Source organism: Saccopteryx leptura, chromosome 2, assembly GCF_036850995.1.
Source record: "Saccopteryx leptura isolate mSacLep1 chromosome 2, mSacLep1_pri_phased_curated, whole genome shotgun sequence".
Classification (NCBI taxonomy): Eukaryota; Metazoa; Chordata; class Mammalia; order Chiroptera; family Emballonuridae; genus Saccopteryx; species Saccopteryx leptura.
Genome location: NC_089504.1, coordinates 325,756,736 through 325,772,537, shown reverse-complemented (window position 1 = coordinate 325,772,537; position 15,802 = coordinate 325,756,736). Strand labels below are relative to the sequence as shown.

Below are 15,802 nucleotides of genomic sequence, written 5' to 3'. Positions count from 1 at the left end.
AGATTTTGGAATCAGACTGCCTTGAGTTTGGGATCTAGCACTTACTACATAAATGAACTTAAGTAAGTTTCTTAACCAATCTGTCCTTCAATTTCATTATCTGAAAAATGGGAATAAGTAGTACCACCCTCACAAGGCTATTGGGAGGATTAAAAGAGATGATATATGTAATGATAATGGTGATAACATTTTTGAGGACTTACTGTGTCCCAGGCTTTTAGAACTTAATCTAAAGGGCTTACCATAGTACTTGACACATGGTGAGGGCTCAATATATATATAATATTTGTCTCATACTGGTCCATTTTTTAGTCCCTAGGCAAAGAATGTGAAATGAACTTATCAGAAACCCCTAGCACTATATTAAGGACTAAATCATATGTATTATAACCTAAATAAGTTTCTTTTATATTATCTGTGGATTCTCAACACAGCACCTCTGACCTCTCTAATGAAAAACAAATGACATACACTCAATAATTACCATATCCAGCCCCTTCTTCCACTCTACTTTAAAACTATAAGCTCATATATTCTAGCATTCTTCTAGGGCAGTGGTAGGCAAACTCATTAGTCAACAGAGCCAAATATCAACAGTACAACGATTGAAATTTCTTTTGAGAGCCAAATTTTTTAAACTTAAACTATATAGGTAGATACATTCCTTATCGAGGTAGCGCCCACACGGTATTTTGTGGAAGAGCCACACTCAAGGGGCCAAAAAGCCACATGTGGCTCATGAGCCGCAATTTGCCAACCAGGGTTCTAGGGAACAGGGAAGAATTATGGGTTTTTTTATAATGGCAAAAAATGAGTTTCACAAATTAATATTATACAGTGACCCAATGCAAGTTTTAAAAAGTGAAGAAAGAGAATCAAAGTCACTGAGTAGCATGCTCATTAAAGGCAATGCTTTTTCAACACACAATCTTCTCCAATATCCAATTATACACTGCCTTTTCTCTCCCTTTTAGGGTAAACTATTAGTCTAAAACAGGGGTCCCCAAACTTTTTACACAGGGGGCCAGTTCACTGTCCTTCGGACCGTTGGAGGGCTGGACTATAAAAAAACTATGAACAAATCCCTATGCACACTGCACATATCTTATTTTAAAGTAAAAAAACAAAACGAAAACAAATACAATATTTAAAATAAAGAACAAGTAAATTTAAATCAACAAACTGACAGGCCTGACCAGGCAGTGGCGCAGTGGATAGAGCGTCGGACTGGGATGCTGAGGACCCAGGTTCGAGACCCCGAGGTCATCAACTTGAGCACTGGCTTATCTGGCTTGAGCAAAAAGCTCACCAGCTTGGATCCAAGGTTGCTGGCTCGAGCAAGGGGTTACTCAGTCTGCTGAAGGCCCACAGTCAAGGCACATATGAGAAAGCAATCAATGAACAACTAAAGTGCCACAACAAAAAACTAGTGATTGATGCGTCTCATCTCTCTGTTCCTATCTGTCTGTCCCTATCTATCCCTCTCTCTGACTCTCTCTCTGTAAAAAAAAAAAAAGAAAATAAATAAAATAAAACAAACTGACCAGTATTTCAATGGGAACTATGCTCCTCTCACTGACCACCCATGAAAGAGGTGCCCCTTCCGAAAGTGTGGTGGGGGCCGGATAAATGGCCTCAGGGGGCTGCATGCAGCCCACTGGTCGTAGTTTGGGGACCCCTGGTCTAAAACATAAGAAGTATAGGAACTTAGTATTTCCAGGCTTTAGAATTATATGAAGTGAAATTAAGTACCTCCAAGGCCCTTTCTAATGACAAATCAATGGTCTCTCTAAAAATAGGTGGGGATACATATGGCTAGTCTTGCAAGATTCATTAAAAGGGGGGGGGGGATTTTAACCCTATAATATTAGGGGAGAAAGAGTACATTAAAAAAAAAAATCAAATGTATCTACTTACCAGATGAACCCGACAGAGGATGCTCCCAATGGTCTTCTTTCCAAGCTTTTCTAGTGGTGGTCTTGCCAGAATACCTTTTGTCTGTGTCCAAGAGGGAGGTTGATGCCAGTTTTCTAATGCTACCCACAGGCAGGAAGTCACCTTCCCCATCTTCTCCTTCATCAAACCTGTCAATCACCCTGGCAGCAGTAGCTGTGGCAGAGAGGGAAAGTATTCAGAATCTCCAGGTCAGAAGGAATTTGAATGGTAACACTGTCTGACCCTTTCAACTCATATTTGAATGTCCTCTACAAAATCCTCACCAACTTCCAGGAACTCATTACCTTCCAAGGTAGACCTCTATCTTATTGCTGTTCAAAGGCAGGTATAATGGCGGGCCCACGGGGCACAGGCCCTGGGCCTCGACTTCTGAAGGGCCTCGCAAAACCCCAACTTTACACTTTTTTCTAATGTAAGGGGCTCAATATTTTCTTCTGGGTCCAGGGCCTGAACCAACCTTAATCTGCCTCTGTTGCTGTTCCTGAACGGGAAACCAACTCTGTATGATGTATTTCTATGTATTGGGTCATATAAATGTATACGTGTAGTTTCTCTCCCACGTATGACAATCACTCAAATATTGTAAGTCAGCCATCACCATGTTCTATGCTCACTTCATCCTATCCCTCAGGGAATATTTTTTCCCTTATCCTGACTAAACAGCCCCAGTTCCTTAACTGATATTCCTAAGACACAGTCCAGCACTCACATTTATCCTTCCTCACACTTCTCTCACTCAAGTGTAAAGCAGGATTACTCTCAACTAGACATTGAACATGAGTTAACTGAACTGAGTCTCATTCATCAGCCCTGAGCAAGTGTCTTGAGGTCTAAAGACGCTTCAACAGCACGATGGAAATCGACTTCTTACTTCATTCTCCAAGTAAGTTCTTAGGGAGAAGCAGAGTTTAAAAAAAGTCATTTCTCCTCATTTCTAACACAATTCTTGTAAGAGCATTCTGAAAGATAACTTCCAACCTGCTATCAGACAGACCCTCGCTCCCTGCAACAGCCCTCGACCAGCAGTTACCTAAGCCTGAGACCGCGGGATGCTCCGGCCACCCGAGCACCAAGTCTACAAAGAGTGTCAGAAGGCGAAACCGTCTCCAGGACCCCGGGACAACCCTCCAGGAGGCAGTTTTCCTCCACACAAAAGTAAGAATGCCGGCCCTCACATGCGGCCCGGGTCCGCACGGGGCCGGACCCACCGCTCTGCACGTGGCCATGCCCCAGTCAGCCTCACCCTCCTCCGGGTCGGCCTCTGGATCTGCCTCGCGTGGTCGCGGGTTCAACAGCTGTTCTAGCTGCAGCGCTAGGGGCTGCGGCCCCGCCATCTTCAGCAGGTCTCAGTCCGCTCTGCGCCGAGCACGTGACTGTCGGTCCCAGCCCGGGACGCTTCCTCCCGGCCGGGTCCTCTCACGGGGAGACTACTCGCCAGCACAACCAAAAACCACGCAAAGCCAGGCGCGCAGCTGCCGGCAGCCTGGCTGGCAACTTCCGGGAGGCGCTCGGAGGGGGCGGGGCCTCGCGTCGCTAATAAAGTAAAGGCGGAAGCGCCCGGAAGGCTAAAGGGATTGTCGCCGTCCTGCCGCTTGTGCGCGTGCGCATGCGTCGAGGGTTGTGTTCGGCGGCGCGGGAACGCGCAAGGATACGTGGCTGACGTTCGCGCTTTGCAGAAATTGCGTTGTGAGCGCAGTTGTCCGGTTGCATAAAATATATCTCAAGATATGTCCGAGATTTGCGTAGAAATAAAGTGTAGTGTAGCTATGACCCATGGTGGCTGATTTGGGAAAGAGAATGAAGTAAAGCGTCAGGGTCTGGAGCCTCAGGTGCGTTTTCAGGCATGCAAAGACTGGGACTAAAAGCAGGTCTGGCATTTCACAATTTGAAGGGGTCTGGGGCCCGGCTTCAGCCGTTGACCCGGCGGCAGCCAGGATTTGGGAATCCGACATCAGAGATATATGTATGTGTAAGTGTGCTGTTGGCGTCTTTATTAATAAGAATAATTAGAAATCGCTATGACTGCTTAAATGAAGATCGATTATGTCGTTTCTCCAAGTAGTCTTGTCTGAGCAGGGGAAAGGAAGTGAAGAGGGGGTTACTGCACACCCATCGGTATTGATATCTTTGCTGTTCAAAGATGAGGGCATACTTATTAGACACATGGAACTGATAGACAAATACAGAAAAACTCAGGTCTACCATTAGAGGGGCATGGGGAGACTCAAAATATAAAGACACTGCAATCAATGTAATAATGTAATTGCACTCAGGCACATGGAAAGATACAATCTTTTTATATTCCCTTTCCTTCATCAAACATTCCCGGACTGCCTGCTATGTGGCAGGCACTGCTAAAAGAGATACAAAGATGAGTAAGTTAGTCTCTTCTGATGGTGATCAGCCTAGAGGGGGGCAGACAACATGTAAATAGAAACAATAAGGGATAAGTGTGCTTACAAAGCAGTCTATCCTTCCAGTATCTGTCTGAGGTCACCTGTAAGGAACTAAAACCCCCTAAACTGAAACTGTGTCAAAAGGATGCAGAAAATAGCCCAGGCCAGTTGGGTCCCACAGCTGAACTGCCTAGGGAACCCTCAGCTCTCTGGTGTTTAGTGTGGAACCCAAAGGAAGTGAGAGTCCCTGACTTTCACTGTCTTCATATGCCTATAGGATCAATAGCAATGAAGCTACCACTTTAGTGTGACTTGACCCATGTCCCTTTCCTAGGTGGCTGCAGAGGGAAAGGAGAACATGTCTTAGGATAGACTTGCCCCCCAAACATGGAAGGGGAAAAATGCCAGAGTAGGACAGGAAGGAGGAAAATGCCAGGCAGGGGACTGAGGCAAAGAAAACTGCTTTTTAATGTCTGCAAGAAAATTCAGGCAAGGAAACAGCTTTGAAAAAAATATATACCCCCTGTAATTGCAGTCTGACGCCTCTGTCTAGGGCCACTCAGAGCAAAAGCACTCAACAAGGGGCCATTGCTCTAAGATTCAGCAGACAAAAATGTTTCTCTCAGCCTACATTTAGGAAATTACCTCCCACAGTCCTCTTCCCCTCCTATTTTGGACACTAATAATGCTTAGAAACCAGGACTAGGGGTAAAGAAAAGGCAGAAAGCGGGAAGAAGGCAAGGCAGGTCAGAGATCAGCTCTAAGCTGTCATGCAAACAGAACACTGCTGGGTGATTTTGGACAAAAAAATGCTGTAGACCTGCTTACCTCTTCTCCCTTCTCTGTCCTGGTCCCCACTGACGTGGGAAGCCTTTTGAGGAAGAAATCAAGACCACTCTGTCACACACATCCCATGGCCTCTAAAATGTTTCCCCTCCTTTTTTACCCCATACTGACTGTAGGGAGGGAGCTCCATGAATGGAGAAAAATGAAAAGAATTCTAAAGCTTAAGATGCAACTGAGAAAAATTGAGGCATAGGGCAGAAGAGCAACCTTCTACATGCTCTCTCTCTGTCCCCCCCCCCCCTAGTTTCTTGAGAAGGAAAGAGGGGTTTCCTGGTGGGGATAGGATGGAGACTGGGTGGACTATAGGAGGGCATATTTCAAAGACTTCATTTTCTAGGACAAATGTAAACCTTTGACTACTCTAGAGATGAGAACAGATGAGATAAGCAGGAAGATGGGAATAAATGGAAGCACACTCCCAAAAGAACAGTGCTCTCCAGTGAAGGTCATAGGGCCTTCCTGTTCACGGGCTCTCCTGTTCACGGGCTCTCTCCCTGCTGCCTAAGGGCTGCAAAGTGGCAGACAGATGTAGGAATAGCATAGAATAAGCAAGGGTGACATTAGATAACTCCCTTGTTTCAATCAACTGCCTGTGGCACGACCAAGAGTTTCAAGAGTTTAGGGAAACCAGGTTTTTACTTGCCTCTTCTCTCTTTTCAGATACTATCAAACTCCAGGTGCCAGGCCCCTGGCAGTGCCTTTCCTGGCTCTCCATGCACAGTCCTCCCCAATCCTGTCTTACTCTAAAGTAGCCCCCCAAACTCCCACAGCCTCCCCTAGCCTGGAGAAGTTGGGTGGTTGATTTTCTGCCTCCCTCGCCCAGGGCAGATGGTGGCTCCTGCTGCTGGCACCCTGAGGGCAGGTGGCAAAAGGCATAAGAGGTTGCAGTGTTAAGATGGCTGCAAGGAAGAACTAGGTTGCCGAGCCCAGCCAGAGGGAAGACTGCCTTCCTGAGCAGGAGGGGACTGCCTTGGTGCTCCCTTCTGGGCCCCACATCTTTCCTGGGAGCTCCCAACCCCACAGGGTGAGGATGGTACAGTGCTTTTCTGCACCTCAGGACCCAGTTGGGCAGCGTGACTCTAATGAAAACAAGAACAATCCCAGACATTTCTAGATCTCCTCCTCTCAGGCAGCTCCAAAATTGACTGCTGAGCTTTGCCACCTGTTCAGGTATTCCTTAGGGTTCAGGATACAGCGCCAAGGGGGGAAAGACTGGGATGTTCCCACAGAGCCAAAGAGAAAAATTGAGTCCATACTGAGCACCCAACTCTAAAACGCATCTTATCAAGTGCCCGATTCCACAATAAAGCTGCTAAATAATTCAGCAGGTTTGATAGGAAAATGCAGCTTCTCAAATGAGCATAGGTTCAGTTAAATGAATGTCTTTAAAGGGGGGTGGCTATAATAAATAACTTAGCTATGATTTAACACAAATAAATGCTAAAAGGGCAAAAAATGAGCCAATCCAGTGATTGCATATAAAGCAGATAAAGGAAAGTGCTGTGTGCAGAGGCTAAGTATTTCAAAAGTCTCCCCTGTATTTTATAAATTTGGATTCCTGCAAGAACACTGTCAGATTCCTCCCTGATAGTCCTCCTCATTGGATAAGCCGTCATATGGGCGCAATGAAATATTACTTATTTTAAAGCCTTCTTGTTAGGAAAGATACACTTGGTTGTGTCTTAACAAAATATAAAAACAACACTGGAAATTACATACCATTTAATGTAAAACCTTGATTTAAAAAAAAATAATAAGGAAGCAAATGATCCAGACTGAAATCTAGGTGATACGGAAAATAAATTCTGGAACTCTAATAGAGTCTGATATTAAAACACACATATTTCATAGTAGATAAAATATTTAAATTCCTTTCATATTTAATGAAGGATTGGAAGGGACTGAACTACTTTTCAGAACCGATTGGCAACTGCCAGTTGATGTTTGACTTCTATATTGGTTATTTTTACTCATCTTTCAAAGAAACGTAATACATATCTGTGCCAAGCAAAATAGTTTTCCTTCTGGGAAACTTTAAACGTAAATAATTTTATAAAAACAACTATTTCATGTCATTTGTGTGAAAGGGATTAAAGTATGTCATTTCTAACTGTATTGAGCATTCATTTTACATTATCTTTAAAACCACCAAATTCGAAAGCAGGAGTATCTATGGGAAATGAATTGAAACTGAAAAGGATCACCCTTAATTATACATATGCAGGTAACTGACATTTACAAGTCCATTTTTGTTTGTGCAGGGGGTGGGGAGAGTGCATGGGATCTTATGCCTAATCACAGACTGGGGTCACTCATTTTGAGCCACGGATTTGATTTCTATTTCAAATTCTCTATTAACTTATCAGCAAACATCTTTTCAACTGTATCAGTTAAATCCACAGAATGCAAATCTGTAGTTAATAACAGCAGGAAGTCATAGAGAAAAGCTTGGCTGGCATTAGCAAAGGGGTCCAACCACAGCCAAGGTAAAAACAGCTATCCCAGTCCTGCCTCGCTTCTGATGGGGCATTCAGCTCTTCATGCTGTCTCCCGTCCAGTTCTTAAAACATCAAATAACACGCCAATTATCTAAACATCAGATTTTCTATTTTTATTAAAAACTCACAAATTTATTCAACATGTTTTCTTTCATACAGTGAATGGTCTAATATGCACTGGAGGTCACACAAGCTTAGGTTTATCAGAACAATAAAAGACATATGAGAAATTTAATATATAAAGAAAAAAGTAGCAGCTGTTGACTGCATATTTGACCATAAAATTTAAATATTTTGGACTTTTATTTTAAAGACACAAAAATAAAACCTGTGTGGGTCTATATAAGTCATATTAACAATTCCATGAACGTTCAACAGGACTAAAAATTAGCAAAGATGTTTTTATTCTTAAACCTTGTAACACTTTTTAACACTTTTTCAGGTTGTGGTGCCAGGCACCTTTACAGTATTTGTGCTATAATTATTCTATTTGGCAAGTGTCTGAATATCTTGTTTTCTCTTTTTGCCTGTAAACAACATCTTTTTACATACTAGCACAGTGAGCTGTGAGCCCTGCAAATCTGTCAGAACATCTACAGGAAAAGAAAAGGAACAATTTTGGTTGATTGCTCAAAACATTTTGTTTTTGAACAAGAGGTTTCAAAACAGGATATATTAGTAAAACACTGAACTCCTGAATTTAACATTATACGTAAACAGTTGACTGTTTTTAGTTCAATAGTCTTTTTTTTTTTTTTAACTTTGTGTGTGTAAGAATACTTTTCTTGTACAGCTGATGTTCAAGTCATTTTACTGAGAGGTCTGTCTGGAGACCATTCTATACAGTGTGTCTGCATGTATCTGTGTAGAGCTTTGTGAAGGTAGAAGAGTTGATACTGAGGGCTTTACATTTAGAATTTTGCTATTTTGGCAAAAACAAAAAACAAAAAACCCAGAGACGAAAATATATATATATATAGTCCCACCTGATGCACAGCAGGTCGGCGATTCTGAAGCTATAAGAGTTTGTGGTCGCTATTGCTGAACTCTGAGACCAACAATATTAATATTAGATTTCCCAGGGCCAGAACCTCCAAGGCTGGCCTGGGAGCGCCCAGGGACGCTTTACCTCCCGCCCCCGGCTGTGGACGCAGCCGCCCTCCCCGTGGCTCCGGGCGTCACCGCTGTGCTGTGCGCCTTCGCGGCCGCGGAGGTGGTTTCTGAGCCGCCCGCGGTGTCAGTTCACGGAGCCGGGCCCGCGTGGGCGGTGGGGAGAGGTCTGCATTTCCCTTCCGGAGCCCCAGTCCTGCACCTGGCCAGCCGGCTCTCGGGTCCCAGTCCTACCTCCGGGCAGATTTGGATCCTGTTTTGTGTCCCCCTTTCCCATCCGGTTTCCCCAGACGGAAATGGTCCCGAAGCTGGAGGAAGGTGGGGGGGCAGGAGTGACTTGCTCTCTATGGTTTTTGTTTTTTTTTTTCTTTTTCCTATTTTTCTTAAATAAAAGTTCATTTCTGTACAACCACGAACTCCGCGGACCGGGCGAGGCCCCGCTACCACACAGCCGCCTCGTTCATTTCTGGAGGGTGAGACAGGTGGTTCCCGTAACTCGCCCCCCCGTTGACCGACAGCGACGAGAAGGGCGGGCTGGGCCCGAAGACCTCAGCGGACATGGAGTGCAGAGGCCCGGGCAGGCTGGGCTCGGGGCTGGGCGAGTCCCCGGGGGGGTGTGCCAGGATGTCGGTGAACCGCTGCGCCTCGCTCGACGGGTGGTGGCCAGGCAGCGGGTGGTCCAGGCCGCCCAGGGGCGTCCCGGACGGCCCGGACGACGGCACGAAGGGTAGGTCCACTGGCGTCTGGGCCTGCGAGGACGGGGGGCCTTGTGGGAAGAAGTCGTAGTTGCCCCCGGGCCCGTAGTACTCGCTCTGGTAATCTGCGGAGCGGCGGGAAGGAGCGTGTCAGGGAGGGGGACGGTGGAAAGCGCGGGGAGGAGCTCGCCGGCCGGCTGGGAGGGACGGCGCAGGGACGCCCGGTTCGCGGGCTCCCTGCCCGGCTCGGAGCGGGGAGGAGGCTGGGTGCACACACAGGAACTTCTCCCTACCTGGCCACCCGCTTCTTTCCAGGGGTCGGGAAATCGGCCTCCGGTCTCACTACCTTCTGCTCGATTTACTTCCCAGCCTCCACCCATCTTTCCACTTCTCTCCGGAAAGCAGGAAGCGCCCTCGGCGCTGCCACCCGCTTCCAACGAAGCCAACCCCGGCTTGGCCGAGCCCTGCACGGGGCAACACACCCACCTCCGTAGAAGGAGAAGGGCCCGTTGGGGATGAGCTCGCCTGGCTCCAGGCGGTCCACGAGCGGCCGCATTCGGCGCGGACTGCGGAAGAAGGCGTGGCGCCGGGCGCCCAGCGCGCTCAGCTGCTTCATCCTCCGTTCCTTGGAGCGTCGGTTCTGGAACCAGACCTGAAGCATACACGCCAAGGGTTGAAGCCACGAAGACCCCACTTCCCACTTCGGGCGCGTCACCGGCTGGCCCCTCAACCTTCCACTGCCTAGCTCTCAGGCTGTGTGTGTGTGTGTGTGTGTGTGTGTGTGTGTGTGTACACGCGCGCGCGTGCTGTGTATTGGGGAGGGCGGTCTTCTAACTAGGACCGCGTAGGGCGGCCCCTGAGCCAATGGTGAATTGGATTCCTGCCCGGGCAAGCCGCCCTGCCCAACGTGAGGCAGTAGGAGTTGTTTCTAACAGTAACACTGTCATAACTACAGCTTCTCAGGGGCTGTACACACATAGACACTCAACCCCCCCAAGTAGTGTCAGACACACACAGTTTTCCTTTCGCAGCCCCTGGCAGCTTGCTCCCCTACATGATAGTGACAGAAAACTAAACAGCCTCCTGTTGACATTCAGTCTTCCAAAGATAGTGACACCAAAACGCACAATCTCCTTTTACACTCACACACAATCTCCCAGTGCCAAAGATACTTATCCACAGCCTCTCACTCATAGTGACACAGAGATGCAGCCTCCCATTCATGTACACAGACGTTGACACAGCCTTCCAGAGGCCACAGGGCCTCCCTCTGAGGGCAGCTTGAAGGCACACTCAGCCTCCCAGGCACACCCATCCACACCTTCAAAGAGCAAGCGTCCAAGCACAGAGAACTGGACACCTCATCTTGGACCCGAAACTCAACCCGAATCACACCCAGTCTCAGCTTACAACACTGGCACAGCTGCCCAGATGGCCAGCTCCCCTCCTCATCCCACTGGGGACCAACTGAGGTAGGGCTTCCTTCTGCCTGAGGCCCTACCTCTCTTTGAAGGGCTGGCCTCTATTTTGGGACTTACCTAACTGGGGCAAGAGACCCACAAAATTGGGGTTGGGGATGCAGAGAGAGAGATCTCCTGGTGCAGAAGCCAGAGGAACCAATTAAGTCTGACAATGACCTCTGGGAAGAAAAAAGGGTCCCAACTCTCACCGTGGTGTCGAACAATGCATCTTCCTCCAGGCTCCTTCCTGCCGAACTCCCTTTCCCTCCCCCCCTCACCCCTCTGTCACCAGCACTGGACCAAGAAGAGGAGACCTAGGGATTTCTAGTAGTTCTAAGAATCTAGCGTGCTTCCAAGGTTGCAAGGGGTAGGGTGTGTCTGGCCTTCTCCTCTCTCTTCCAAGGCCAGCTTCCAAGAACTTGCTCAGATCCCTGGAAGCTGACCTGGAGGAGCCATGGGGGTCTCGGGGAAACTGAGTGGCACGCCGGGGGCCCTGACCTGAATGACGCGCATGTTGAGGCCAGTCTCCTGAGCCAGCTGCTCACGGATGTGGCGCGTGGGCTTGGGCGTCGCGGCGAACGCAGCCTTCAGGGTCTCCAGCTGCTTGGCTTTAATGGTGGTGCGTGGCCCCCGCCGCTTGGCGCCCAGGTTCTGGTCGTCATTCTCGTTGCTGCCCCCTTCCTTGTCCGATACGTTGGCGCTCTCCGAGTCCTTGGCGTCGTCCTGCGACGGGTCTTGGGAGTCTGGAGACAAACTGGGGTCACTGCCCGTGGTGGCTGGGGAGAAGGAAGGGAGAGGTGAGCAGCGGCCTTGGCGGGCCTTCCTCCCTCAGTACCTGCCCGAGCCTAGCTAGCTGGGAATTAGGGCCTCACCCGAGTGGAGGCTGTTCTCTTTGGCGACACTGCTGTTGCTTAGGTAATCCTCTTTGCAGACGAACTTGTTCTCGTCGATGATATAGAGCTCCTCGCCGGTGGAGAGCTGCTTGTTACACATCATGCAGGTGAAGCAGTTCAGGTGAAACACTTTGCTCCGCGCTCTCCGCACCAGGTCGCTAGGGGAGATGCCCTGAGCGCAGCCCGCGCATTTGGTACCGAAACACCTGCGCGGGGAGGGGGGGGGGTTGGTGAGGGGCAGGGGACACAGGGGCGGGGAGGAAGATGTGGGGAAAGGTGGGGAGGAAGGTGGGGAGGAAGGGGGAAAGAAGATAAAAGAGAGACAGACAAAAAGAAAGACAATGCCGATCAACCAGGCAAGAAGGCAGGAAGAGAAAGTGCGGGGCGCCACAAAAAGTCGGAGGAGGTACAAATAGTTAGAGCGAGAGAGCAAGCTGCCCCCCCAACCTCATGCCCAGTGTTGTCCCAAAGGAAAAATCACTGCCGAAGAAGGTGGCCCGGTGGCGAAGGAAAGGGGAGGGGGGCACTTATTTTCCGATCAGATTCAGGAAACAAACTCTTATTAGAGCTCCATACAAACGCATCTCCCGAGCGTCACTTTCCTCCCCTAGCGTCGCTTCCCTTTGACCGCGCACAGGCCGAGGGTGGGGGCGGGTGCTGGGGTTGGCAAGGTCCAGTCCTGCGCGGGTGAACAAACGGCCGCGCAGCGCCCAGACGCCCGCGGCTGGACCGCCGCCACATTCAAGCCCAAAGCCGGACAGTTCAGCGCAAGCTGGGGTCGCGGCTCGGCTCTCGGTGCCCGGCTACGCTTTCCGAGGGCCAGGCCTCGGGGCCCACCGGCAGCCAGCGCGGTTTGCAGCCACCCGCTGGGTTCCAACTAGTACCGGGGAAACGGGGCACGGCCTGCGGGGGCCCAGGGGGTCCACCTGCGCTTCCTTCGGGCAATACCAGCGTGCACAGCACTGTGCTCCACGCTCCCCCGCAACCAGAGCCACGCGTGCTGGGGAGGCACTGGGGACCGATGGCTTTGAACTCCCACCCCGTGTCCCAGTTTGATCTGTTAACTGCAGGCTCCGAAGAAAACAGACCAAGTCAGCTGAGTAAACTGGGAGGTTTCAAGCAAAGGGATTATTACAATTTGCTCCTGTGCTTCTCTGTTGACTTGTATGTTTGTGTGGATTTGGTGATAAAATAGAGAGTTTAAGGGAATACAATTAAAATGCCAATCGAGGGAGGGGCGTCCAGAGAAATCTCGGCTCTTCCCCGGGGTTCCCGCCAGGAGGTGGCTCGGGGTGGCAGGCAGGGCTTGGAAGGGCTCCGAGCGGAGCCCGCACCTCAGAGCCGCGGTCCACGCAGGGCAGAGGCTAAACCTCCCGCCAAACTCGGGCCGCAGGGAAATCTAGGGAATAGACTTCTGCGGAGGCTTGCAGCCCCCGGGGCATTCCCCAGTCCCGGTGAGGCAGTTTGCCTAGGCCGACGCCTGGAGGCCGGCTGGGGTTTCGAGGACGCCCCGGGATGTGCAGGATAGGGGCTCTTTCCTGCCGCTGCAAAGGCAAGCGACTCGGACACCCCATGCAAAAAGCTCGGCGGTTTCCACCAAGACGGAAAAAGTCGGTGGCCTGGACCTAGACCGGGCTCCAAAGCTCAGCCTGGAGGGCAAGCAACCCAGGAGGCCGGGAGAAGACAGTTGCTGGAGAGCCAGCTCCGCGCACTGGGAAAGGGCCCAGAGCGACGGCGACCGAGGTCGCGCTGCCTTCCTCCGGGCTTAGAGGGGCTTCTGGGCTGAGACGGGCGCAGACCCGTTCTTCCCAGGCGCGGGACGCTAAGCCAAGACCTACGACTCCCAGGACGCAAGCGGGGCCGCGTCCCCGGCGCCCAGCGAGCCAGCTGGCGGGGAGGCGGGCACCCACGGGACTCGGCTGCCCTCTTCAAAGGCAGCTCCGAGCGCGGCCGCGCTGACCTCTGATCCGCGGTGGGCCGGGAAGGGCCCGCGGGGAGGGAGCAGCGGGGGCGCGCGAGGGAACCACTCACCGGAAGAAGTCGTTCTTGCAGTAGAGCTTGCCTTCCCGGGAGAAGCACTTCTCGGTCAGGTTGCATTTACATTCACAGCACTGGACGCACTTGACGTGCCAGGCCCTGTCCAGCACGTTCAAGAGGAAGCGGTCCAAGATGGGCCTTTTGCAGCCGGCACAGTGCACCATGGTCTTTGGTTTGGTCGGGGGAGGCCGGGAGAAAGACGAGCAGGTAGAGCCGAGGGGATGACTCCCGAAGACCACCGAAACGAGCTCCCCAGCCCCTCCACAAAGAGGAGACACGCTCGGAGGTGCAAGCCAAAGCCCGCACCAGGAAATCAAAAGAGGGGGGAAGGAGGCGAACGGAGGGGGACGGGGCGCCTCGCCGGCGCGCAGCGGGGCGTCCCCAGGCCCCGGGACACAGCGCGCCCCGCAGCGCCTGGAGCGACGGGAAGCGTCTCGGGCGGGCGCGAAAGCGGTTCCTCTGCCCGGAGCCCGCGGAGGAGTGAAGGTCACCGGGAGCGGTGACGGTAATGGAAATAAATAAATAAAACGGAGACGGTGAAGGGAGAGGACGACGCGGCGGGCCGTTGGCAGGGAAAGTGCCGCTGAGTTCTCTCTGGCTTGAGGTAGAGCTGTCAGAAGTCAAAGTGCATCTGCTTTTGTCGGGGTATGACGGCGGGTGTGTGTGTGCCCGGCTGCCCGCCGCCGGGATTTGCCCTCCTCTTTTTTTTAAAAGAAAAGAACAAAATGAGTAGAGAAGCTTTGCATCCTAAACTGCCGGTATCGCTCGCACAGCGGGTCGGGACGCGCTGGACGCCCGCGGCGGGCCGGGGAGGGAGGCGGGGAGGGGCGGGCAGGAGGAAGGTCCCGTCGTCGACTGTCGTTGCTTCTCCTCTTTCGGAGAAGTGTTTGTGTCAATGGAGAGCAGAGAGGGCCGACTCCGGGAGGGGGCGGCCAGGCGCTCCCGCTCGCTCCCACCTCCCAGCCCCGCCGCCACGGCCCGGGGCCCGCCCGGAGGCCTCCTGGTTCTCGGGCCCGCCCTCCCTGCGCCTCGACTCGGGCGGGGAGGTGACACGGGCTGGCTCCTCACCGCGCCTGGCCGTGCATCGTGGTTCCAGTCACAACTGGCGGCCGCCCGGGCGCGCAGCCCCGCATCGCTGGCCCACGCTCCGGCGGCCTGCGTGCAACCCCACAGTCGTTCGACTTTCTTTTCTTTTTCTTTGCCCTTCTTTTTTCGTTGTGGTAGAAAATCTGGGTTTCCTTTCTATCCTCTTTCTTTCCTTCCCCTCCCCCTTTTTTTTTTCGTTTGCAGCGGGAGGAGTCGTGAGGAGGGGGGGAGTACCTTGGAGAGCTTTTTTTTTAAAATGTCCTGGCCCAGCGGCGACAGTTCTGCGCGGCGGGAACAGTTGGGCGCCCGCCGCCGCGGCCGCTGCCCGGGGCCGTGGCTCCGTTGCCGGCTGTCCCCCGGACGAGCTCCCCTCCGGCCCGGGTCTCCCGGCCCAGCCTGCGCCCCGGCGCGTCTCTCCCCAGCTCCGGCGGCGCGGTCACTGCTCCCGGCTGTTGGCTGAGCTCTGGAAGCCCCCTCGCCTTAATGCAGCGCCCGCCGACGTCACGGCGGCCGGCGACCAATCAGCGGCCCGCGGTCCCTCTGTAACCCATTCTGCGTCCCCGCGCCGCGGAGAGTGCGGGAGACCGCGCTTAGAGGACCAGCGGCGGCCGCGGCCAGAGCCCCGCGCGGCGCGGGCGGCGGGCTGCGAGGTGCCCGGGCCCCTCCTGCTCCGGTAAGGCCTCAGTTTGGGTGGGAACGCGGGAGTAGGCCAGGCGGAGGAGAGAGTTCGCTGGAGGGTGGGGGGAAATCCAGTATCAAACCTTGTTGAAGGTTGGGGTGCAGCTGGGTCTGGGAACCCCGGTGGCCCTCGTGCGCTGTTCGACT

General features: G+C 52.0%; 2 protein-coding genes across 3 annotated transcripts in view; both read right to left on the bottom strand.

Moving 5' to 3' along the window:
• The window catches only part of AATF (apoptosis antagonizing transcription factor), a 182,749-nt gene extending 179,275 nt beyond the window's left edge, over window positions 1-3,474 (bottom strand). The window contains exons 1-2 of one of the 2 annotated variants that reach the window (XM_066363221.1): window positions 3,200-3,474; window positions 1,918-2,109 (exon numbers count right to left, since the gene is read on the bottom strand). In XM_066363221.1, the coding sequence (XP_066219318.1) occupies window positions 1,918-2,109; window positions 3,200-3,290 (283 nt within the window). In that variant the 5' untranslated portion in view covers window positions 3,291-3,474. The remainder of the gene's footprint in view (window positions 1-1,917; window positions 2,110-3,199) is intronic. The other variant, XM_066363220.1, reaches the window with a different exon arrangement.
• Window positions 3,475-7,783: 4,309 nt separating this feature from the next.
• LHX1 (LIM homeobox 1) lies at window positions 7,784-14,700 on the bottom strand. The gene is made up of 5 exons (XM_066366236.1): window positions 13,886-14,700; window positions 11,834-12,060; window positions 11,460-11,737; window positions 9,988-10,153; window positions 7,784-9,626 (listed from the first exon to the last, which is right to left on the bottom strand). Exons 1-5 carry the CDS (start codon window positions 14,053-14,055, stop codon window positions 9,247-9,249), a joined length of 1,221 nt encoding a protein of 406 aa, XP_066222333.1. The 5' UTR covers window positions 14,056-14,700; the 3' UTR covers window positions 7,784-9,246.
• Between the last annotated feature and the right edge of the window lie 1,102 nt (window positions 14,701-15,802).

What these genes read in the sequence shown, in the direction of transcription:
- LHX1 (XM_066366236.1), bottom strand. Translation starts at nt 14,055, where the DNA reads ATGGTGCACTGTGCCGGCTGCAAAAGGCCCATCTTGGACCGCTTCCTC. An exon ending in AGAGAACAGCCTCCACTCGG is followed by an intron (nt 11,738 to 11,833) that starts GTGAGGCCCTAA and finishes CCTTCTCCCCAG; the next exon opens with CCACCACGGGCAGTGACCCC. An exon ending in TCAACATGCGCGTCATTCAG is followed by an intron (nt 10,154 to 11,459) that starts GTCAGGGCCCCC and finishes TGTATGCTTCAG; the next exon opens with GTCTGGTTCCAGAACCGACG.